Raw genomic sequence first — 21,849 nt, forward strand, 5'->3', positions numbered from 1 at the left:
CCACAGCATGTTCCACCAGCCAGCTGTTGGCTTATTGCCTCAGCACCATCTCATCGGGGGAAGGCGTGTCCCTCTCTCAGATTGCTCTGTGCGCCCCTTTGTCCTACGGTGGTAGTGGTGGCGGTGGTGGTCTTAGCGGTGTCGCGGTGGTGGTGCTCAGCCGGCGACACTCATGGCGGCTGCACCCGTCAGGCAGCGCACTGGGCTGGGTGCGACCCGCACTCAGCTCCCGCCTTGTTACTATGAAGGCTACCTGGAGAAGCGAGGACCTAAAGAAAAGGTCAGTGATTTTCTTCTTCCTAGAAATGGCTGCTTTCTACATATTGTATTTGGAGTGAATGAAAATGTCAGGAGGGTTATTGGCTGAATCACACAACCGTTGCGCTTTCCGGGAGAATGTTGTAGCCATAGTAACAGTGTGTATTTTCACTGGATCTGTTCCATTGCATTCAAATGTTGTAGTATATCTCCCTTATCCATGCATGGTGATGACACAAGGGGGGATTCCGGCCCCTGTGGGAGACCCAGGGTCTCAATTAAGATGCTTTTACCGCAGGCTAGGGCTTGTCATTTGAGCCAGGCTCAGGTGGAAGCAAATGGGCAGCTGATGCCCAGGCATCAGCCATCTCATTGGCAGAGAAATGGGTGCAGTAGGGTCATCCTCTTAAAAACTGGCTTTTAGTCTTGTTTGGAATATATCACTTGATAAAGTTTTCATTACCTCCAAAAATAAGAATAGTAAGAACAATTAAGTAATTGCCACACATGGACAGCAACAAACTTCCAATCCATTTTAACTGGAATCACTGGAAGTCAATGAAATATCCTTATTATACTAGATTAATTTAACAGCCACATGGATGACAATACAGTTAGATTCATTCAATTTCGCATCTTTAAGACATGTTCGAAACTGCACTAAATGGATGTTGCACTTCATTCTTTTTTTCCAAACACTTTGTTTTCTATGTTTTAGGCACCCAAGCGTTTGTGGACATGTCTGTGTGGGAATGCATTGTATTTCTTTAACAATTCTATGGAGACACATGTAAGTATGTTATCGCAAATACGGGATGAAATAAAGTTCTGACCTAACCTAAAAAACAAATCCACTATTTATTTGTTCTTATTTCAGTATGTAGAGAAACTAGAGCTCAGCGGCTTCGTGTCTTTGAAGGACGACTGCAGCCGGGACAGAAATTTGGAAGCAGCCAGACTCATCTTGCGCATGAAGGACGGAGAAACCAAAATAACAGTAATGTCCCCCTATATTCCCACACCCTTAGGTCCGACATTAATAACTGCCATTCTTCATTGAGGACAAAGAATACATGCCATTTTTTTCCAGGCACCCAACCTGGAATCAAGGGAGCTGTGGAAGGGTTTCCTTTACTCTGTCATTGATGTGAGCATATTTGTTTTTAAAGTGTTTTTTTGTGCGCCAATGTACACACTTTTAAAAGTGTATTGTTACATTTTATAACATAATTTTTCCCTGTCTCATTTCTTAGCTGAATGTACCATCAAGCCTTACCTTGCTACCAGGCCAGCTGCAAATGCTGAAGGAGGTAGTGGACAAAGAAAGATCACGGCGGAGAAGTCGTACCCCTACAAGAGCACCTCCTTCGCCTCTTTCCGTCCCTTTAGTGGGAGAGATTCCTGCGTAAGTGTTGCAATATATTCTTACAAATCAAATCCAATGCAAGTAAAAATGATGACACACCCGTGTCTTGCATTGTTGTACTTTTCTTAATACATGGGTGTAGGTGTTTTCGCCCGGTGTCACGAATCGAGGCAGAAGTCCTCTTAGATAGACACCCAGATTGCGGCAACATGCTATTGCGGCCTGGAAGAGATGGCAGCTCATTAGCTGTTACCACACGGCAGGACCTCAACGGGTAAAATATCTGAACTTCTACTAAATTGAACCCCTTAGGTACTTGATATTTATAATATTGTGTCCCATACAGATCCGTCTTCAGACATTACAGAGTAACACAGAGGGACCAAGGTGGCTATGTGATTGATGTGGAGAATCCTGTAAGTTTAATTCTTCACAGGCGGAGGAAATAACCCAAATATTATATTTATAAATAAATGCTGCTTCTTTTATAATTTAATCTTCTGTCAATATTTGAATACATGTATATTCACTCATTCAGACACATGGATGTGTACTTTGAATTCCGCAGTGTGATTATTCAAAATTTATAAGCAAAAAAAAAAACATTTTCTATAGGCAAGCATAAATTTAAGACAACAATCAAATATGATTGTCTTTTTAATCCACATCCACCATTAGATGATTGATTCATTCTGCCTTTGTGTAATCCTGATGAAACATGCTCCAAAGTAGACAGAGAGTGAGATCATCCATTCTGTGTCATTATTGCTTCATAAATTTATAGGAAATTTCATTGAGTATTTGTCGCATCATCGCACAACTCATAAACAGGAGGTTTGTTTCTCTTCTGCAGATTCCCTGTGCAACCCTTCATGATGTCATCGACGCTTTAGTGGAAAAGACAGCTGGTACTCTGCAACCTTTTCTCCTAGAAGAACCATATGAGGAGAATATCAGTAAGTATTTTTCTTTAATTTCTTTTTTCTCAAAGTCTTAGCATAATCCCTTTTTGTGTGTTTTTGTGTCTCCAGCATATGTTTCTGCTAATGATGAAAATGGGGAAAGGATTCTCCACACGGCCCCCACAAGCCCTCTGCCAAAGGTTCCCGCACTTCCCCCAAAGCAAGGTTTGTCTCTATAAAACGTTCTAAACAGAAAAAGCCTATCAGGACCACTGACTTATTTATAGTCGGTGCAGACCGTTGGCCCAGCAGCCCGCCGCCGCGCTCCCCCGCACCGGACCGCCGCATTCTGACCTCACCAGTGCCTGCCTCGCCCACCAACCCCATGAGACGGCTCATTTTATCACCTTCCCCCCTCGCACAGTGTAAGTGGTGCAGTTATTCACATCCAACCCATTTGAACTGGGAAGACTGAGAGTGAGTGATCTTTCCAGCACTTCCAGTTCCTCCCACTTGAAATACATTGGTCAAGTTAGTTTGTTTGATAGCTTAAATTTATTTTATCTCAAATAAATCCTCTTTCTTTTTTACAATAAAGGGGATTTTCATTGTCGTTTATTATAGGCTTCACAAAATGATTATTATTAACAGCCAAATATTCTAGTTTGCAAAACAATTTAATTTTATGTCAAGGCCTCACTATATGTGAAGTGCTAAAAATGCCTTTAGGCAAGCATAGAGTTTTTTTTGGGCCAAAATCAACTAAAGATGGTTCTTTTTTTATTTATGTATATAGTTAGGCTGGGTCTTTAACTCATTGAAAATGTGGTAATTCAAAGTGATATCTTTGTTCCAAGGTTTCTTGGCTCAAGAACACAGAAAGCAAATGAAAAAGTCTGTTTCTTTGGACCTTCAGTTTCTTTTTCTTTCCACTCGCAGCTCTCAACGACGAGCTCAAAACAAAGCTGGAAAAGAGACGAGCCAGTCAGGAGTGAAAAAAACATGCGTTGAAGGAAGCTACACGGATGCCAACCTCCTTGTCATCTCAGCTACATATTCATCCCGTGCCTTGTAGGTGGAAAAACAAAAGGCTGCACACTCCAGCCGCCGTCTTATCGTAGTCCTAGGTGTTGATGTCGAACTTTTGTTAAGCTCAAGCGTTGATACTTGAACTGCACAAGGTACTGTTTACAAACCCCTGAGCACATTTTTGTCAACAATCACAGCCTTGAGGAATCCCAACAAGAAATTGGACTTATAAGAATATCCATGCTGTTTTTCTAAGCAAGCTGTTTTCTTGCTCAACTACAAGAGCTGCTAAGAGACATTTTCAACACGCAATGATAAGAAAGTGAAGTCCAACTTTATTGTAGTGGCGTGGCCTATTTTACAACCTCAACTTTGGGTTTTCTTTGTTTTCTGATTCAGTGTGTGAGCATGTGTGTACGTGGGTGTGCGTGTGTATTGCTGTGAATCATCATCAATTAAAAATGTCCTTTGACAAAAAGAAAACAGGTGATTATTTCCCTTGATATCCACATTTATGGCGCACAATATGCAATTTGTCATCACAAATGGTTTATAAAATAGGTTATTTTAGTAGCCACACTTTTTGCCAGCTCCTAATTGTAAACTACAGACCAAAAATGAATTTGTATTGAGTGGAATATTGTACTACAATTACTACTGTGTTTTAAAAACATTAATGGTAACTTTTTTTTTAAACTGGGCGTGATCATTTGACTTTATTGCAGTACTGTGTAACGCCCTATTCCATTTAAAAAAAGTCTTGTGTACATCTTTGACTGTGTGTAACAGGTTATAACAGCTTTGCCTTAAATTAATTACACAAAATTATTGCGTTTGGGAACAACTATAATAAGTGTTTTCACTTTAGTTTTGCTTTTGATACGTTGGCAACTAAACACAATAAATAGTAATTTATCATATGGTTATATTAAAATGTACAATAACAACAACAATAAGGAAAATACATGAGTGATAATTTGTTGAAATGCGTGATGTATATTTTAAAATTTTAAACGTATTTAATTATTTTGTGTTTGAATACATGAAGAAAATACGTGATATTTATGAGCACAATATTTGTTTTAATTTTTAAAAAATAAACATAAATTTTAAAAATATTTTTGTTTAAATAATAAGTATACTTTAATTACTGTTTCTTCCTGTAAAATATGCTTTTTTGTGTGTTTCAAACAATTCTAAATGCTAAATCCGAGGAAATTTAATTGAATGTTTGGGTGCAAACACACCACCTGACGACAATTGTCTTCCTCAACGCTTGTTAGGGCACGTTGTAAAAAAAAATAGGTGGGGCCGTGCCGAGTCATAGACGGCCCCCAATTCATCACCTCAACTGTCTTCTACACACGCCGTCATGCCGTAGTAGTGTAGAGTGCAAGGGCGTGTCTATGTACTGGGTTGGGGGATTAAATGAGGCCGGGGTTCAGAACCTTTTATACGACTATTTACACGGCATTTTCTTGTATATCATGTTTTACACGGAGAAGGATTTCTAAGGTGGAAATAAACGTGGACTCTTTTGGAGCTGTTTTTTTGCAAGGAGACTTGAAGCAGGAAGTGTCAGCGTCGTCTATTTTTCTTGTGCCCTCGACTCTTAACTAAACTCTTCTTTTGTGATTTAAAACGTTTTTTCACCAGGACAGAAATGTGATATTTAGCTTTTTAAAGGTATTATTTTTTTTACCAAAAGTCAAGTGAACAGGTGGCGCTAGCATTGTTTTCAAATGGATTTGGGCGTGTCGAATTGCAGGTAGGTGCTTAATTTGTCTATTTTTCTACACGCTTTGGTTGTTTTCTCCAAATTGAAAACGTGTATAACCGTTGGTGGGACTATTTTATTTTTCTTATAGTGTATAGTAGTGTGTGTGGAAAGTGCAGGTAAGTGATTAACTTTCTGTTGACTGTTCACATGCTTGGATTATTGCGCTTTCCTTGTATTTCTGTATGTGGGTTAATCTGAAAAGGATTCCAACTAAAGGTTTTATTTGTGTCGAAAATAGTTGTGCATTGACTGCAATGGGTGTTCCTGCCTTAAAATAAAATCAGATTTTTATTTATATTTTTAAAAATAAAATTACTTTAATTCACTTTTACTTTGTTTTCATTCCAAATTGTTTACTACCTCTTCCACTCTGCATACAGAGTTTTCCTGTTTGGCAAGAAAACGACAAAAAAGGCACAGTATAACACTATTATTGAATACCAACACCATATCATAGCAACCTCCAGATACGAGATAAATATGCCCTTTAGAGATGTTGGAGATGACAACAAACTGTGCCTGTACATTTACTAGAGTGGTAGCAAGAAAATAGATTTTCAATTTATGTAATTACAATTTTATGATAATGTGGAATGACCAATTGTTATGAAAAGTGCTTATAAAACAATATATAAAATTGCACAAAATAGCTGTACTTGATTATAAATTATTCTATTTCTCTTTGTTATGCCATCATATGCTTTGCATATTACATATGTATACAAGGTACTCTAACCTCAACTTTATCAGATAATATAAAATTTGGTTACAGAATCTCTGTGCAAGCAAAATTCCAAAAAGTTGTCCCATTGTATACATGTACTTTTGTACCAATCTAATGTTACATGCAAATCATTTTAGCATATCCCCATCAATCATGCCAAGTCCATTTGAACTGAATTGCTTCTGTTTTGTTGATAAGAAAATCTCCCGTAAATAAAAGTAATCACGTCTGGGTACATACTTGATTGATTTAAAAGTGACTTCCGCTAATCAATCCACGCCTTAGCATGTGATTCAGCTCATGCCAAAGGACATTTTGAACAGGGCACACAAAAGACACGTGTACATACACATATACGTGAGTCAATTCTACAGTAGTTGGCCCTGGGCTGCAAAAATGTGAACTCCCTTATCAGAGCTACATTCTCCGACATGCCGCGGCTCATCGGTGCCGTTCACGGATCGGACGCCCGCACACGCCCACGCACTAGCTTGTCAAGATCAGTCGAGGGAAACAATCCCTAGAAACCACATTGCTACAGTTTTAACAAAACGGACACTGAGCTCACACACTCAAATGGAGTGGAATGAAAACCTCTGAACAATAAAGGAAACCACGGTTGCAAAAGCAATGTTACAAACACGCCTCTGGCGTGTCCTCCAAGCGTTGGCCCGATGTGTGCGAATCTCTTATTGTGTGCTGGTTTTGCAGGAGGGCTGAAGTTGACACCCCGCTGAATGCTTTTCATGGCCCTACATTAACATCACTATGGCACTGACAGAATTACCGCCGCGCTGCAGCCTTTCTCTTTCTTCCTCCGTCTTCCATTTTGCAGGCCTTTTGTTAGCGTGCTTTGCTATAGATCATTTTTCACTCACTATGTGACAAGATTTTGACGTCTGTACAACATTGTGCCTTTCACCCTTCCCCAGTACGACTCTGTGGTCCGTGCCATCCATCTCAACATGGACTGCCTGCTGAGCGGCGCCACCAAAGGGGCCCTTCACTCGGCGAGGACGTCGTCGCTGCGCAGATGGCGTTAGTTGCCTCAACTACGGGATGAGTCAGAGAGTATATCTTGGAATGGGCTTACGCACAGCAGCCATGCACCCCCTACTCTGTATCAGCATTTTTTGCTCGCTGCCTCTGGCCTTGATGCTGGATGTTGTTGAGCCGCCCTTGGATGGCGTGCCCCGGAGATACGTGCCATATCACAGTGAGTGTCTCGTAAAACTTTGGATTTCTGGAGTAGCCAAAGTTAAATACTCGCTTAAAAAAAATCACACTGAGAATGTTGTTTATTTTGCACTCTAAGCACTGTCATTATTCAATACACTCACTCATCTCATCAGCTTTAATCAGTCTAATTCATGGCAGAGAATAAAGGGTATATTGTTAGAATATTTTAACATTTTTGCTGCATGTTTGTTGCATGCTGTCATTATAAACTGAAAAATATGTTGAAACAGGGCTATTTTATTTATGCTCATTTATTTTTTGTTACATGTATGATCATTTTATTCAGGCAGCACAATCAACATGTGCAATTTTGAAGAATCCTTCAATATCTGTCAACAGCACATTTTGCCCATATCCCAATATTTTGCTAAAAAGACAAAGCAAAAGAAACGCCAGAGCAACTTGATCTATCTAGAATTAAATAAAACTTCTCACTAATAAGTTCTCTACAATTAAAAGTGAATGAATTTCTTCTGTGTCCTCCTTTTTAAATGCAGTCTTTTTGACTTTTTCCTGGTTTGTCTCCCGTGTCCAGGCGACAACGGTCATCACTTTCACGAGGAGGCAGTGTCCAACTTCACTGTCATGCTTTTGAGAGAGGACCTAAACCTCTTGCTAGTGGGTGCCAGGGAGGCAGTTTACGCCCTTGAACTTGATGACATCTCCAAGAAACATGCTTCTGTAAGGACAAGCTAAGCAATAAAAAACAACTCCAACAACAAAAACGTTATTCTTGCACAAACAACACACTGAATATTTCAACTTGTTTCTAGGTGAAATGGGAAGTGACACAACAGCAAAAGAATGATTGTAAAATCAAAGTAAGAGATCCTGAAGTGAGTTCTTTTCTTTCTTTTTCCCCCATCGTTCAACATGTCCAAAATACTGAACTAACACACCTTTTGCATTCTCGTAACAGACCCAGTGCAGGAACTTTATCAAGATTCTGCATAATATAGATGATAATATGATATATGTGTGTGGAACCAATGCATTTGACCCAGAGTGTGATTACTTGGTAAGACCGATTGAGGTTCTTAATTATAGTTTTATTCTGGATGTCTAAATTAACACAAATGTTGCAATTATCTATGCAGTCGTACGCAAATGGGGAACTGTCTTTGGCCAATGCGGGTGAGGATGGGAAAGGGAAATGCCCATTCAATCCTTTCCAAAGACATGCCTCCCTCATGGTTGGTGAGTAGACATTGCACGGAAAAATGGACAAAAAGCAATTTGGCAAATCCCAATACGCCGTATGTTTTGGCAGATGATAACTTGTACTCGGCCACTTCCATGAACTTCCTGGGCTCTGAACTGGTCTTGATGCGCAGCTCTCCCCCCATTCGCACTGAGATTAAAACCTCCTGGCTTAATGGTGATGTATGCCTAACCTACTGGGCCTTTTTTAACTTGGCAGTGGAAAACTCATGATTTTTTTCCCTCTCCTGTGCTTATTAGAGCCCAACTTTGTCTCCCTGGTTCAGATGCCTGAGAACGACCAGGGCAACGATGACAAAGTCTACCTGTTTTTCAGTGAAATGGCCGTTGAGTACGACTGCTACAAGAAACCGGTGGTTGTTTCCCGCATAGCCCGTGTGTGCAAGGTAAAATAAGAATTGGACCTTCTTAACATGGACTTTCCATCAAATTTGTATGTGGACTATGGAGTTCTATGATGTGTATTTATCTGCCCAGGATGACATGGGCGGTAAGAGGACATTGCAGAGAAAATGGACATCCTTCCTGAAGGCCAGATTGGAATGTCCTGTCCCAGGCTCCCAGCTGCCCAACATTATTCAGAATACTTACCTCTGGTGTGACCCCCAGAAGCACTGGAAGGAATGTGTGTTCTACGCTATCTTCACCCCACAATCGTATGTTGTTGTTGTTATTTATTTATTTTTATTTTTGGGGTTTGACTGTTTCAAGTACTATTTGGAATTCAGCTATTTTGTCCATATATTTTGGCTACAGAGACACCGAAGTGTCGGCGGTGTGTGCATACGCCGTGTCTGACGTCAACCGAGTGTTTGAGGAAGGGCAGTTCAAGACGTTGGTCCATGAGCAGACCTCCTATATTTGGGTAGCATATAGTGGAGAGGTCCCTGATCCTCGACCCGGATCTGTGAGTGAATATATCTGTTCTCGAAATGTTACTGACCTGGCTAAAGCGGAATTTGGTTTTCTCCTCAGTGTCAAACTAAATCAATGGACCTCCCAGACCAAACCCTTCTTTTCATCAAAGATAAGCCCCTCATGGATGATGTCATCCAACCCATTGGAGAGAAAGCTCTACTGGAGGGAAGGGGAGCTGCCTTTACAAGCATTGTGGTCAACCGGGTGCAAGCCGCAGATGGCCGCGACTACCATGTGATGTTCATAGGCACAGGTATGTGCATGTTACATTAATAAGCCATGCAGGGGAAAGTATTCTAGTCTTCTAAATGCATCCGCTATCTCGGTTTTCATCATTTTCTGTTGACCAGCCCTGTATGTCCGATGAAGACAAATTTTCTTGTGTTTTCATTTAGCGGATGGTTGCCTTCTGAAAGGAGTTAACTATGACGGCGAGATGTTCATCATCGAGCAGGTTCAGCTTTTCCAAACCCGGGAGGCCATTAAAATCCTGCAGTTTTCCAATGTCACGGTAATACGACGCCCTGGAGTCACGTGCTAATTATATTTGAATTCAGCCATCCGCATGTCTTTTACACATCACTATGCACAGGGCCAGCTTTACGCAGGCTCAGATTACGGCGTAGTACAAGTTCCTCTCGCCACCTGCGGGAGATCTTCGTCATGTATGGATTGCATTCTGGCCCGAGACCCCTATTGTGGATGGGATTCAGAAGCTGGCAAATGTGTAGCCCTTCTTAGCACACAGAGGTAATAGACATTATTGATTACAATAAGAGAACTATGAGCGGTGGACAAATCCCAAACTAATCTAAATTGTATTGCTTTTGTTTCTTCTAGGAAACTAATCCAAAGTGTGAGGGACGGGGCTGCTTCTCTTTGCCCAACTACAGGTAAGACGAAATGGAAATGAGCTTTATTGATAGAATGTCCATTCACTGCCATTGATTCCAGTTTAAATGGATTGGACTTTTTACACACTCATTTAATTATTTAATATTGTCAGTTTGTTGAAAAATCTAGAATCAGGATTCGCATACATACCGATTCGATCTAGTTTCCTTCAGGCCTGAACAATGTGTCATTTGTACTGCGACACCACAACAGTACTCACAATCTTTTCATTATGCATATCTGACTCATTTATAAATGACTTGTCACAGCTGCTTGTTCTGTTGTTTCTTTGAATTATTATTTAATTTGTAAAATCATTTTCTTTAACAGAAGCTGCACTCGTTGTGAACAAGTCGTTTCTACCTGGCGGAAGCGTAAAGCTTCTCTGCCCTGTGCTGTCTAACCTGGCAATAACTGATTGGGAACAAGATGGCCACCACGTGGCTCCTTCCCTTCGTCATCAGCTGCTAAAAGACGGACTTCTCATCCTGAATGCTTCGGACTCGGACGCCGGCCTCTACCGTTGCTTGTCGGTAGAGCGTACCAAAGTCGACAAGTACACCACCACCGTCGCTGAGTATCAGCTGAGTGTTTTAGGCAAAACTCAAATACCTCAGGCGCAGACAAATGGCACATCCGTTGTGGGACTGCAAGTTGCCATTGGGTTTTTGACTGTTTTACTTGTGGCTCTTTTGGCTTGGAATTTTTACAAAGGCCATCTACCGCTCCCCTGGAATTGCGGAGGAAAGATGAGAGGAAAATGGTACGGGGCAAACACGCAGGAGGACCCGAGTCCACTCTGAGGCGACAAGACGTGGTTCAGGTGAGCTTCGGCTTTCAGGAAGCTAGCAGGGCAAGAGTGGAGATGACCACCAGAGAGGTGAGCTTCAGTTCTGTTGTGAAAAACACGAGAATTGTCGTTTCCAACGCGACTTTCTGACCAGGCTGAGATTTCCAAAGGAAACATTGCACTCGTGTATCGGTGGGAATGTGACTTAAAGAGAAAAAAGATCAATATGCTGGATGGATGGTTTCCGATATGTTAAAAACTGCCGGAATTTTATGTTAGCGCTTAATCTTTAAACATTTTTGGAGAATGTCCATCAGGAAATCGGTCTTGAATTTGTGATTCTGCAATGAAAATGTCCCATCAATTGTTAAGCTGCGCTTCCATTTTTAACAACTTTTAGGTTTTTTTGCGATACGTTGGGGAGGATTTTTTATATCTGAACTGTTTATCTCAATTTGGTCATTCTTTAAGAATGGGTGGGTGAGTCCAATGTGTTTCTAAATTTGGAATTTTGTTTTGCGGGTTGTAAGTGTTGCTACTTGGTCACTAAGGTCAAATTCAAAACAAACGGATATTTTGAATTTAATGTTTCACGTAGCTTAGTTGTAGTTTGTACTTTTATAGTAAAATTGCATTTTCAAGAAATGTTCACTGTGCACAGTAAATGATAACCCAGCAAAGTTTTTTTTCGTGTGTGCATAATTTTTATTGTCATTTGAGACAATTTTCTATCAAATTCTGAAGAAGAGCGATTAATAGGCACCAACATTTTAATAAAATCTGAAACCCAAGAACTAATGAGTAGTAACAAATCATGAACTGACCCTCAATGGCAGAAAAACTCCATTTTATTCCAAAACTGCAAGACAAAAGTAGAATGCTTAAAATGAAAATACTTTTAACATTTTGATCTTTACAACCTGTTTTCATTTTTAATCTTTGACAGACCCCTGGACCCCAAATTAAGATGTAAAAGCTGGCATTACATGACATAGGAAAATGATGATGCTACCAGAGTTTCATCTCCTGTAGCGGTATCTCTTAAAATGGAACCAGAGCTGAAAGATCCCATTGGCAAACTGACAGCGGAAACCGTGACGGTGGGAATACTCCCATTCTCTGTTCACGATCTTAAAAGCAATGTCCTCGTACGGGGGTCCGGCGTGGAATCTCAGGATCCCAAAGTCCTTGTTGTCAGGACTGGGCTCAAGGAAGTACTGGGGTGTGGAGCGCTTCTCTATCAGATCCGGGTAGAAAATATTAAACTTGTATCCCTGGACAATTTTAGGTGGGGGGTTATCAAAGTCGTAATGGGTCTGGTTATATTTGTTCCACTCGAATCCGGTATGGACCCTGTTGAAAAAGCGGGGTTTCCTGGGTCGATATTTGTCAGCCCACAGGTACATCTTGCCGGTTACGGGAATCTCCACGCTGAACTGGGCCTCCTCATTGCTCATTCCTTCTTTGGCGCGACGCACAAAGGCGTCCTCGGCACTCTCGCTGGCATCACCTAGTGGAAAAGACAAGAGTTTAAGCCGGCATGATTTAACTTAAGAGTAAAAATTTAAGATACGAATGCCCCAAACTCAATGTAGGTTGACTCTTTCTATTGGCATGCAAAATACTAACATTTTTCCATCTACTAAAATAGTGAGCTCTATCTAAATTAAAATTCCATGTTGCACAAACTGCGGCTCGTAAAAATAAATCGACTACACAAAAGATATTTCAACTCCCAACCTTCCACTGACAATGTTTGACAGGCCCTCGAGTACATGTCGGTACTTGATGAGGCCAAGTACACTTTAAAATGTTGAGTGATGTCAAATATTTGAGAACCACTGTTCCCCATTAAAAAAAACAAACACCATGCCAACTTCTTGCTCTCCTACCTGTGACTTGCAGCTGCCTTCGCGCTAACTGCAATCGATGCGCGTCTTCCTCGGGGGTGATGGTGTGCGTATCCAACGGCAGCTCCGTTGAAGTGAGTAGCGCGGGACTGTAACGGCCCGAATCGTACTCGGCTTGACTCTGCTGGATAAGATCCTCCTCTGTCAACACTGCCTCCACTTCTTCCGCATCCTTCTTCTCCCTGCTTTCTCCTCCTTCCACATTGCCGCCTCCTTCCGCCGTGGACGTGGACGGACCGCCTTCTGCCGCAGAGCCTTTTTTGGATGATTGGCCAGGCTCTTTTGGCGGTGACTGTCTGGAATGACCTGCCATGCTGACATCACTTCTGGAGGGTAAAAAGGTGACATTTTATATATTAACAATCACTTGGTATGTCAAAGATTTCTGTAGATTGTTATTTTTTTCCACAGAATGGACTTACATGTCCTCATTCCTTGGCTCCTCTTTAACGATAGGGAAGAGGGGTTCACTATCTACCCCTTGTTCCTGCTTCAGCTTAAACAACTTCTGTCTAAGGACATCCTGGTGCCGCTCCCTCAACCTGAAACACATTCCCACATACGCGTCAATTGCGTTTGTTTCCTTTCACCAGTAGCGACTAGAATATGCAAAAAACTTGAACTGAAATGACTTTCATACCTGGCTTTTGCCATGTAGACCCGCACCTGCAGAAGAAGGCTCTCCCAGTAACCAATGTCAAGGTTGGAACCTCCTGCCCGAATTTTGGTCTCAATGTTGAGATTTAGAGCTTGCAGCTGGCTGTACGTTTTTCCTTTAAACACAATCTGGACATCGCTGGTCACGGCCGTGTTGATACCGTCTCGTCGGTCGCCTGTGGATTATTTAAACAAACTCTTTCCAAACTTATCATAATATGGGAGCCATTACATTTAAATCTAACAAGTGGAAATTGCATTAAGAGACCACTTCAGGATATAAACCTGTAAGTGAATGTTTCTCAGATGTAGGTTTATTCGAATGTACCTGGTCCTTTGCCAGAGGCCTCAAGTTTTCTGAGCTTGCTGATTTCGTCTTCCGTGATGGTGGTCATGTCTCTCCAAAAGTCCACATTCTTACCCTGTTCCAACTCCATATAAACCTGAGACAACATAGAAAATGTCTGTCAAAACTGAGCATTCATTGAAAGATTCACTGCCATTAACAATGCGGCCCTAATTGAATGATGCATTTATTGATTTAAATAGGCTCATATGACCCTTAATGGCTTTACTGTATTTTTTTGGAACCACAAAAGCAGTATAATTTTGAGAGATGAATCCTTTGACTTGGAAATAGTATTAAAACTAGCAATTAGCATGGTGCCCACCTTAATATCCTCCAAAAGGTCATCCATGTCTGTGGCGGTCAGCCCATTTAGGAAAGTGTACGGTTCGTGCATCTCCACAGCCAGATCGTCATCTTCGGCACTGATGTACTTGGCCAGGAGGTCAATGGGTTTAGCGCGACCATCGCGAATTCGAATCTTTGACCTGGAAATAAAAACACGTTCCAGTTTATGTAGCTCCTATCCAGTACTTTTATTCCATCCGTGTTGGTTACGTACCGCAGTTTGGCCTGATGCAGATGGAAGTTGTCTTCTTGTTCGGCCCATGTTTTGAAATGCTCTGCTTCTTTTTCTCTCTGCAGCATCTCCAGCTCTGTCTCCCTCATGGCCTTCTCTCGCTCACGCTCCAAACGCAGCTGCTTGACCTATGGCGGGTTACAATTCAAGTAAGAAAAAAAAAGTGTTTTCTGGGTATTTTTTCCAAATTTAAGGCTGAATTTGAATCTTGAATTCTATTGTCGGATATTTTTCCTGGTATTTATTTGCCTTTAAAACTAAAGGTGTGGCCAAACTATAAAGACAACAACAAATAACAGCTAAATCCTCCTGTAGTGTTTTTTTAAGGAGAAAAATGTCTTCTTTGCATACCTTCTGAAGTTCTCTGCGATTCTCCTCCTGGATTCGTTTGTTCCTCTCCTTGAGATCCTTCTCTCCAAGATGGCCAATACCTTTCATATCCAAAGCCTGACAAGACACAAGAACACAATATTAAAAAAATAGAATAGCTCATTCAGAAGATGTGAATGTCACACTTGAAAGGCTACCTTTTGCCATTTGAAAGTGCCCAGAAGGTTATTATCGCCAAACGGATTGTCTGCATTGGTGTATCCCATGTACTCTTCGCTCCAACCCATCTTTTCTCTCCTCTTCTTTTCCTTGGCCTCTTTCTTGGCCAATCTCCTGGCCCTCTTCTCTTCTGGCGTCTCCAGAGCCTTCATCATATCTTTCTGTTTTTTCTTGTTTTCCTTGTCCCGGGCCGTCTTGCGCTCTCGATCGGAGCCCGAGCTGTCGGAGGAGTCGGCCGAACTGGACTGACGTCTCACTCGATCGCGGTCTCGGCCTCGGTCGCTTCTCCCTCGCTCCCTCTCGGGGCTCTTCGTCCTTTTGTCTCGTTCGGATTTCCTCTCTCTACCTCTGTCCCGATCCTTCCGCGTCTGTCGGTCTTTACTGTGGCTTCTCCGGCTTCCCCGTGGTCTTTCAACACTTCCATCTCGGGAGCCTGAAGATGACCTTTCCTTCCTCCTCTCACCAGATGCTCCTCTTCGGATCATCGTGCCGCTTCCTCTTTTAATCTCTTTGGGACCATCTGAATCAGAACTGAGCAAAGACGAAACGTGTTCAGCAATGTTTTATGTTACAACTGACAGGTTTTCATCACGATGCATTCGAAAATGTAGGATATTCTGGCTTCTTTTGCTGTCAGGTCTCGTCAAAAAGGGAAGAAATGGCAGATGCGCGTTACCTTGATGAGTTGCTGCTAGATTTCTTCCTGGCACCTTGTGTTATTCGTCTTTTGTCACTCTCCGAGCCGCTTCGGGAAGTTGAACGGCGCCGTTGTTGAGGCCGTCTTCTTTCTGGAGAGCTGCTACCGTAGTCGCGGCTGTCGGATGGCCCGTGGCCTCGGCTGGATCGTTTCGGTTCTGAACATTGAGATCGATTGGTCCACCTTTCGGGAGAGTTAGATCTGCTTGCCTTGGATCTATTTCGTCCTTCTCGGCTCCGATTTCTCGATACAGAGCGGGATCGTCGTCTTGGTGTCGAGCCCATCACTAATATTGCGCATTCGTTGGGTCTTGCTTTGAGCCTGTCGCACAATTATAGTGTAATACACAGGTGATGCCCCTTTTTCCATGAGCTGTTATTACTATGCTATTATATAATTATTACACAAAGTGAAATTCATACAACTGAAACATACCAATCAGAGTTTGTGCAACAATGTGACTGTACTTAAAGGTTTTATTCTGGCAAAAGGGGGCCAGCTAAAAGATGTCTGATGGGTGCTGCGAGCCAACGGGTACAAGGGTTGATACTAGATGGCCATTTTGTGTCGGTGACATTCACTTAAAAGTGAAAATCAATGCACCGTTTTCTTTAAAATAATGACAGATTTCTCAATCTATATTTGAATGCATTGAATAATATGCAGTGTTTCCTGAGTATGGATATAGTTTTCTACAAATCTACTCTCAAACATCTAGCCTTGAATATGTGACATCTTAGCTTTCTGTATTAGTGGCGCATGAGAACTACGTAAAGAAAGCGCTCTGAAAAACTATACATGGAAAAATCGAAAATACTATAACTTTAGCTGTTGTATATGGCAAAAATTCATAACTTATCATTTTTTTTTGTAGAATAAGAATAATTGAAATGTAAAAAATAGGCCTGTTCAGCGTTTCTGAAACGCAAACAACACTTGCCTTCGCAAAGGAAGCTATCACTGGTGAATGTAGTTCTCGGCATTCTTTTCCTTTTCTAAAAACACACACAATGCATTGCGTATCTCAATAAATGTAGGTGTGTTATATTATTCTTGATTTGGACTTGTAGTTTCTGGACAATTCTGTCACGATTAACGCGTGTTTGTGGCTCAAAGGGCAATATTTACAAACTACAACTGGACTACAAATCCCAGAGCAGCATTGCACAATTGCCTGTTTTTAGGGTGAGAAAGGACTTCTTTTCAACAACATTCTTCGCTCTGTCCTCGTGCCATAAAGGTGTAAAGCCTCAGCTGTGTGGGTTATAACAGTTAGGAATAGCTCGCTTTATTTTCTTCTGAAACCTGCCACTCTTTTACGATAACCCGCTTTGTTGTATTCTGTTCGCGACAAGGTACGAAAAAAAATCGGCTCCAACTGGTTGTGAGGTAGTCTCTCGTTAGCTAGCTTATTTAGCCAGCAGCTACCAGTAGATTTACGGCTTATATCCGCAGCTACTTTTCCAGGTAGAACAACTAAAGCTTTCGGTTACTCGGCGGCCACAATGGTGTGGTTAGTTTACAACAGCGAGCGAGTTGACGCTAAATAATTGATCCGATTTTGCTAACAAATCAACATAAGCCCCGTCGGAGAACGATCGCTTCGGCCTGTTTTCATTGTAGTCACATAACGTAAGGCAGTGTCGGGTTGTTCGAGCTGCGAGCGCGGCGTCAAATTTAGCAACCTTGCCCTTAACAAAAAAACAAAAAAGGAAAAAACCAGTCAACAGCTGTCGATTTGAGGAGATAAGTTCGGGGCTGCCAAGTGTCAAGTATGGCGCAGCACGATTGCTCTCATGTCGCCAGTTCACAGAAAGCTCTTATGCTGGAAATGAAGAGCCTTCAAGAGGAGCCCGTCGAGGGCTTTAAAATAACGCTAGTAGACGAGGCAGATATGTACAACTGGGAAGTGGCCATTTTCGGACCCCCCAATACACACTATGAGGGGGGATATTTCAAGGTAAGACTCATTTCTATGGATTTTGGACGGGTGACAATGTGCGCTGTGTTGTGTGTGATACTTTTAATGAGGCATACTTTGGTCGGTGTTGTGTGTTCTAGGCGAGGATCAAGTTCCCCATGGACTACCCATATTCCCCACCGTCCTTCAGATTCCTCACTAAGATGTGGCATCCAAATATCTATGAGGTGGGTCAATATTACAGTCCTCGTCGACAGGGACTTGCCAAGAAAATGTAGAAAATTGAATTGGAGTCGATGAAAGTTTTGAACTTTGGGTGTCTGCAGTAGATGTCAAATTTAGTTCGACATGGAGGGGTGGTAGCAATCAGTCGAAGCCAAGTTTGAGGTCATTTCAAACTTGATTCACTGCCTGCCCCACCCTAGCCAATCAAAATGGAGTGGATGTTCAGCACTGTTAATACTGATTCAATAATGATTTCCTTGTTATAGACATTTTATACATAGGTTTGGAATAGTTATAAACACTGGATTATTTGATCTGAAAATTTAACAAATAAATAAAATGTTACGTATCAGCACACAGGTCTGAGTCCACCATTTTTTTGTTTTATCATGATCTTATATAACTTCAAGATTACCAATAAGGGAAAGACCTTCATTCACCAAGGCTAAACTAGTATTTTAGATAAAATTTTAAAAACTAAATGTCTTTTAGATGGCAGCGATTGCCCAGTTTAGATTTTAGATTAACCTAGTAGTTACTAAATCTGAAATATATATTTTAATCAAATCATGGAAATTTCTACCTCCGTCCATTCATAAAATGCCTACATTGGTCAAAGGTGTCCACTCTGTCAAGAAAATGATAATCAATGATCATTTTCCTCTTTTCTAGAATGGAGACGTGTGTATTTCTATATTGCACCCACCAGTGGATGACCCCCAAAGTGGAGAATTGCCTTCAGAGAGATGGAATCCTACCCAGAATGTCCGGTTAGCAATCATTGTCATGACTTGCACCTTTTTGTCCTATGACATTTGTCTTCAGAGTACTCCGTTCTCTAGAGGTGGATGTTGATATCACATCTGGCGATATGACACCATTTGTGGAAATGTGATACCTGCCTTTCGGCTACTTTTTTTCTTCTCCTTACGTGTTGAACACAGTGGAAGCTCTAACGTTAAACCCAAACTATAATGTGTAATGAAATTTAGTCAACATGCTGCCATTATAAGATCTTATTCACTGTACAGGCAGTGTTTTGCAACAGTTCTCAATGCCACACAAGTGCTAAGTAAGCACATTCCAAATAGCTGTTGACTCTATGGGGTGTTATTTTACAGCCATACTAATAGATGCCAATGTAGTAGCATTACAAACAACATTAAAAAGGCCACAGGAGTACTCTGAAAATGCAGATTTCTGCTTAAGTAGCTGAATTAAATTTGGCTCTATGCCTGGAACTTAGATTTCTATCACTTCATATTACAATCACATGTTTCAAGTTTTATAATTAACCCTTTATTTGTTCTTGAGGTATTTTAGACCGTAACACGGAAAAGCAGAAATGGAACGAATACATAACCTGCACTTCTGTACTTTTATTATCCCCAAATTTGCCAAAATATGTAAAATTATCAGTTTTGTAGTTATGTGAGCCTAACTCTAACCATAAAGGGTTGAATTCTCATAACAAGTTCCAATGAATGGAGCCTTGAAGCAAATCTGGGAAACTGTTGTCATGCTTTACTAAACAAGAAGCCAATGAATCACTCGACGGTTGCTTCTCAAAGAACACCATGACGTCAGTCAGCTATGGTTAATTGGCCTAAAACCACAAATCATGCCATGTAATTATTCCTGCTGAATACCACACCGACACTGAAATGGAACTTTAAATTAAGGAAGGTTTCATTGCGTGTCATACTCAGTAACAATTATCAACACTAACAAGTATTGGCATATCGTGAATATTCCCAAATAGTGCTACACTACATATTTGTGTGATTAAATGGACAATCCGTTTTTTAATTCTAAGGGCACAGGAACTTTCAGAAACTCCATGTCAAGAGTGTCAAACTTTAAAGTTGTGATTGTCCTTTGTTCCTCCAGAACTATTTTGCTGAGCGTAATCTCACTGCTAAATGAGCCAAACACCTTCTCTCCTGCCAACGTGGATGCCTCGGTCATGTACCGCAAATGGAGGGACAGCAAGGGCAAGGACCGGGAATACGTTGAAATCATCAGGTAGGACTTCCCATACAAAAATAGTCATTCAAATTGATGATTGTTAACTCCATAGACGTGCAAGCTTGTTCCCAGTTCATATGAATCGGTCTACTAGCAACTAATTCCTTTCAATAACTCATCATAAACTCTGTGTTGAACATCTACAGGAAACAAGTACTGGCCACCAAGGTTGAGGCGGAACGCGATGGCGTTCAGGTACCCACCACGCTCGCCGAATACTGCGTCCGCACTCGTGCCCCGCCTCCCGACGAGGGCTCCGACCTCTTCTATGACTATTATTACGATGACGACGACGTAGAAGACGGGGACGGCGACTGCTGCTATGATGAAGACGACTCGGGCAACGAGGAGTCGTGACATGCCTTTTCTCCAGAGCGAGACCAATCTTTGCTGTGACACGCAGCGACGACGACCCCAACCCTTTTACTGCCCGGGTCGTCCGAAAGGTCTGAGGTCTGCAAGTGAGAAATATTTGACGCCTCCTGTTTGTAAACCAATGAAATGAGATGATTTTACCTTAGCTTGCGCGCTCTTTGTTAAAGCTGAAATTGGGTGGGCTCGCGTGGATTTGCTGAAATTTGCACCAGCAAAAAAAAAAGAAAAAGAAAAAAAAAGTTTTCTTTTTGATCTTACACTAGAGATGCTAACGAAATACTGCTTCTAATGTGAGAGGTCAAATGGGGTGATGCCACTTTGCACTGATGCAAACACTTACAAATCCTTCACTTCATTTCTTTTCTCGTAACTAGTTTCCCTTTCTAGTTGTGGTTTTTGCTCACTGCAATGAAGTCTTATTGACTTCCTGCAGCAGGAACTAAAAAACAAAACAAACAAAAAAAAACAGTAATGGGAGAGACTTTCCTCAAACGTCACAGTCTGCATGCCAGAAAACCTTGGAGTCCATTTTTTTTTCTGTATCTTTGATCTGGAAAAACGTTTGCAATTCTGTCAAGTGGACTTAATAGGTCCAATGGGTTCACATTTTAACTTTTAGAAAATTATCTTTGCTGTGTTTTGTCATTTTGATTGCAGAGATTGCATAGAATGACCATGGTCTCTGGGGATGGCAGTGCTTTCTCGATAGAACTGATTTTCCCTCAGGTGTCAAGCCTGACTAAACAAATTGGGTGTTTGTTTTTTGTTTTGGATTTTTTGGAGGGGTTTTGCTTTCTTTCATTTCTTTTAAACACCCCTGAAATGTATGCTGTTGAATTCTTGTCTTTATTTTCCGCTTCTTGCAAGCAATATTAGTCTCTTCTATATGGTTAGACTTAAATGCCTGAAACCTTCGCTTGAGAATGTTTTATGTGATGAGATTATTAGGTTTGACAATTTAAACGTGTAGAAAATGTGTCAGAGAAATGATGTTGCGGTGTCAGTTGGGATTAAAAAAGGATTTTTAACCTTTGGAAGTCTGGAAGTTAAAGAACAATACCATCACCTTTTATTTTACTGTTTGTGTTAGTAGTGAGTTTCAAGTATTTTGATATATTTTTAGTGTTGGTGTGTTTCCTCGTGTGTAATTTTCGTCATCAGTCTTGATTGTTTCATCCTCTCAAATTGGATTTCACGCTGAATTTCTCAGGATTATTCAATTATACATTCGACATAGTGGGTCGTTTTTCAGAGTTACAGACACCTTGACGGATATGCACATGTAGCTGTACGGATGATCACCTTGTTTCATTCACTTGTTTATTTTTTAATTTTTGGCTATTTAAAAGTGAAAAATAAAGATTTATTGGAACAAATTCTGTGTTGACTCAAGAGACATTCATGAAATGCTAGTTTCCCATGTAAGTGAACGCACCTTTC

The 21,849-nt window shown here is 41.2% G+C and overlaps 4 protein-coding genes across 6 annotated transcripts; 3 read left to right on the forward strand and 1 right to left on the reverse strand.

Annotated features, from left to right (window-relative positions):
* Positions 1-3,989, forward strand: stap2a (signal transducing adaptor family member 2a). The gene is made up of 11 exons (XM_077724927.1): positions 1-280; positions 977-1,048; positions 1,136-1,255; positions 1,349-1,405; positions 1,512-1,663; positions 1,767-1,898; positions 1,971-2,040; positions 2,478-2,580; positions 2,656-2,751; positions 2,814-2,951; positions 3,466-3,989. The coding sequence occupies exons 1-11, from the start codon at positions 173-175 to the stop codon at positions 3,519-3,521; spliced, it is 1,104 nt and encodes a 367-aa protein (XP_077581053.1). The 5' UTR covers positions 1-172; the 3' UTR covers positions 3,522-3,989.
* Positions 3,990-4,889: 900 nt separating this feature from the next.
* On the forward strand, positions 4,890-11,253 carry LOC144202004 (semaphorin-4E-like). 2 transcript variants are annotated; one of them, XM_077724925.1, is made up of 15 exons: positions 4,890-5,323; positions 6,992-7,275; positions 7,834-7,979; positions 8,072-8,134; positions 8,218-8,316; positions 8,396-8,495; positions 8,569-8,676; positions 8,760-8,905; positions 8,997-9,175; positions 9,276-9,426; positions 9,495-9,690; positions 9,833-9,948; positions 10,030-10,187; positions 10,278-10,330; positions 10,662-11,253. In XM_077724925.1, the coding sequence occupies exons 2-15, from the start codon at positions 7,119-7,121 to the stop codon at positions 11,132-11,134; spliced, it is 2,145 nt and encodes a 714-aa protein (XP_077581051.1). In that variant the 5' UTR covers positions 4,890-5,323; positions 6,992-7,118; the 3' UTR covers positions 11,135-11,253. The 2 variants fall into 2 exon arrangements, with proteins under 2 accessions (XP_077581051.1, XP_077581052.1); XM_077724926.1 differs by lacking the exon at positions 4,890-5,323 and adding an exon at positions 5,352-5,451.
* A 698-nt stretch (positions 11,254-11,951) lies between these two features.
* cactin lies at positions 11,952-16,328 on the reverse strand. 2 transcript variants are annotated; one of them, XM_077723659.1, is made up of 10 exons: positions 15,840-16,328; positions 15,142-15,694; positions 14,966-15,061; positions 14,597-14,742; positions 14,360-14,522; positions 14,017-14,131; positions 13,672-13,864; positions 13,454-13,573; positions 13,014-13,354; positions 11,952-12,631 (listed from the first exon to the last, which is right to left on the reverse strand). In XM_077723659.1, exons 1-10 carry the CDS (start codon positions 16,142-16,144, stop codon positions 12,141-12,143), a joined length of 2,523 nt encoding a protein of 840 aa, XP_077579785.1. In that variant the 5' UTR covers positions 16,145-16,328; the 3' UTR covers positions 11,952-12,140. The 2 variants fall into 2 exon arrangements, with proteins under 2 accessions (XP_077579785.1, XP_077579784.1); XM_077723658.1 differs by having other exon boundaries at positions 13,014-13,357; positions 15,840-16,325.
* Positions 16,329-16,928: 600 nt separating this feature from the next.
* On the forward strand, positions 16,929-21,785 carry cdc34b (cell division cycle 34 homolog (S. cerevisiae) b). The gene is made up of 5 exons (XM_077723663.1): positions 16,929-17,820; positions 17,922-18,008; positions 18,679-18,776; positions 19,897-20,031; positions 20,181-21,785. Exons 1-5 carry the CDS (start codon positions 17,635-17,637, stop codon positions 20,389-20,391), a joined length of 717 nt encoding a protein of 238 aa, XP_077579789.1. The 5' UTR covers positions 16,929-17,634; the 3' UTR covers positions 20,392-21,785.
* Positions 21,786-21,849: the final 64 nt, after the last annotated feature.

Source organism: Stigmatopora nigra, chromosome 9, assembly GCF_051989575.1.
Source record: "Stigmatopora nigra isolate UIUO_SnigA chromosome 9, RoL_Snig_1.1, whole genome shotgun sequence".
Taxonomy (NCBI): Eukaryota; Metazoa; Chordata; class Actinopteri; order Syngnathiformes; family Syngnathidae; genus Stigmatopora; species Stigmatopora nigra.

Bases quoted from the DNA above. Each gene is read 5' to 3' on its own strand.
- stap2a (XM_077724927.1), top strand. From the start codon at position 173: ATGGCGGCTGCACCCGTCAGGCAGCGCACTGGGCTGGGTGCGACCCGC. The intron at 2,041-2,477 runs GTAAGTTTAATT...TCTCTTCTGCAG, and splicing joins TGATTGATGTGGAGAATCCT to ATTCCCTGTGCAACCCTTCA. The intron at 2,752-2,813 runs GTTTGTCTCTAT...ACTTATTTATAG, and splicing joins CGCACTTCCCCCAAAGCAAG to TCGGTGCAGACCGTTGGCCC.
- LOC144202004 (XM_077724925.1), top strand. From the start codon at position 7,119: ATGAGTCAGAGAGTATATCTTGGAATGGGCTTACGCACAGCAGCCATG. The intron at 7,276-7,833 runs GTGAGTGTCTCG...TCCCGTGTCCAG, and splicing joins GAGATACGTGCCATATCACA to GCGACAACGGTCATCACTTT. The intron at 9,427-9,494 runs GTGAGTGAATAT...TTTTCTCCTCAG, and splicing joins CTGATCCTCGACCCGGATCT to TGTCAAACTAAATCAATGGA.
- cactin (XM_077723658.1), bottom strand. From the start codon at position 16,144: ATGGGCTCGACACCAAGACGACGATCCCGCTCTGTATCGAGAAATCGG. The intron at 14,743-14,965 runs GTATGCAAAGAA...AACCCGCCATAG, and splicing joins ATCGCAGAGAACTTCAGAAG to GTCAAGCAGCTGCGTTTGGA. The intron at 12,632-13,013 runs GTAGGAGAGCAA...CTTTTCCACTAG, and splicing joins AAGGCAGCTGCAAGTCACAG to GTGATGCCAGCGAGAGTGCC.
- cdc34b (XM_077723663.1), top strand. From the start codon at position 17,635: ATGGCGCAGCACGATTGCTCTCATGTCGCCAGTTCACAGAAAGCTCTT. The intron at 18,777-19,896 runs GTTAGCAATCAT...TTGTTCCTCCAG, and splicing joins AATCCTACCCAGAATGTCCG to AACTATTTTGCTGAGCGTAA. The intron at 20,032-20,180 runs GTAGGACTTCCC...GAACATCTACAG, and splicing joins GAATACGTTGAAATCATCAG to GAAACAAGTACTGGCCACCA.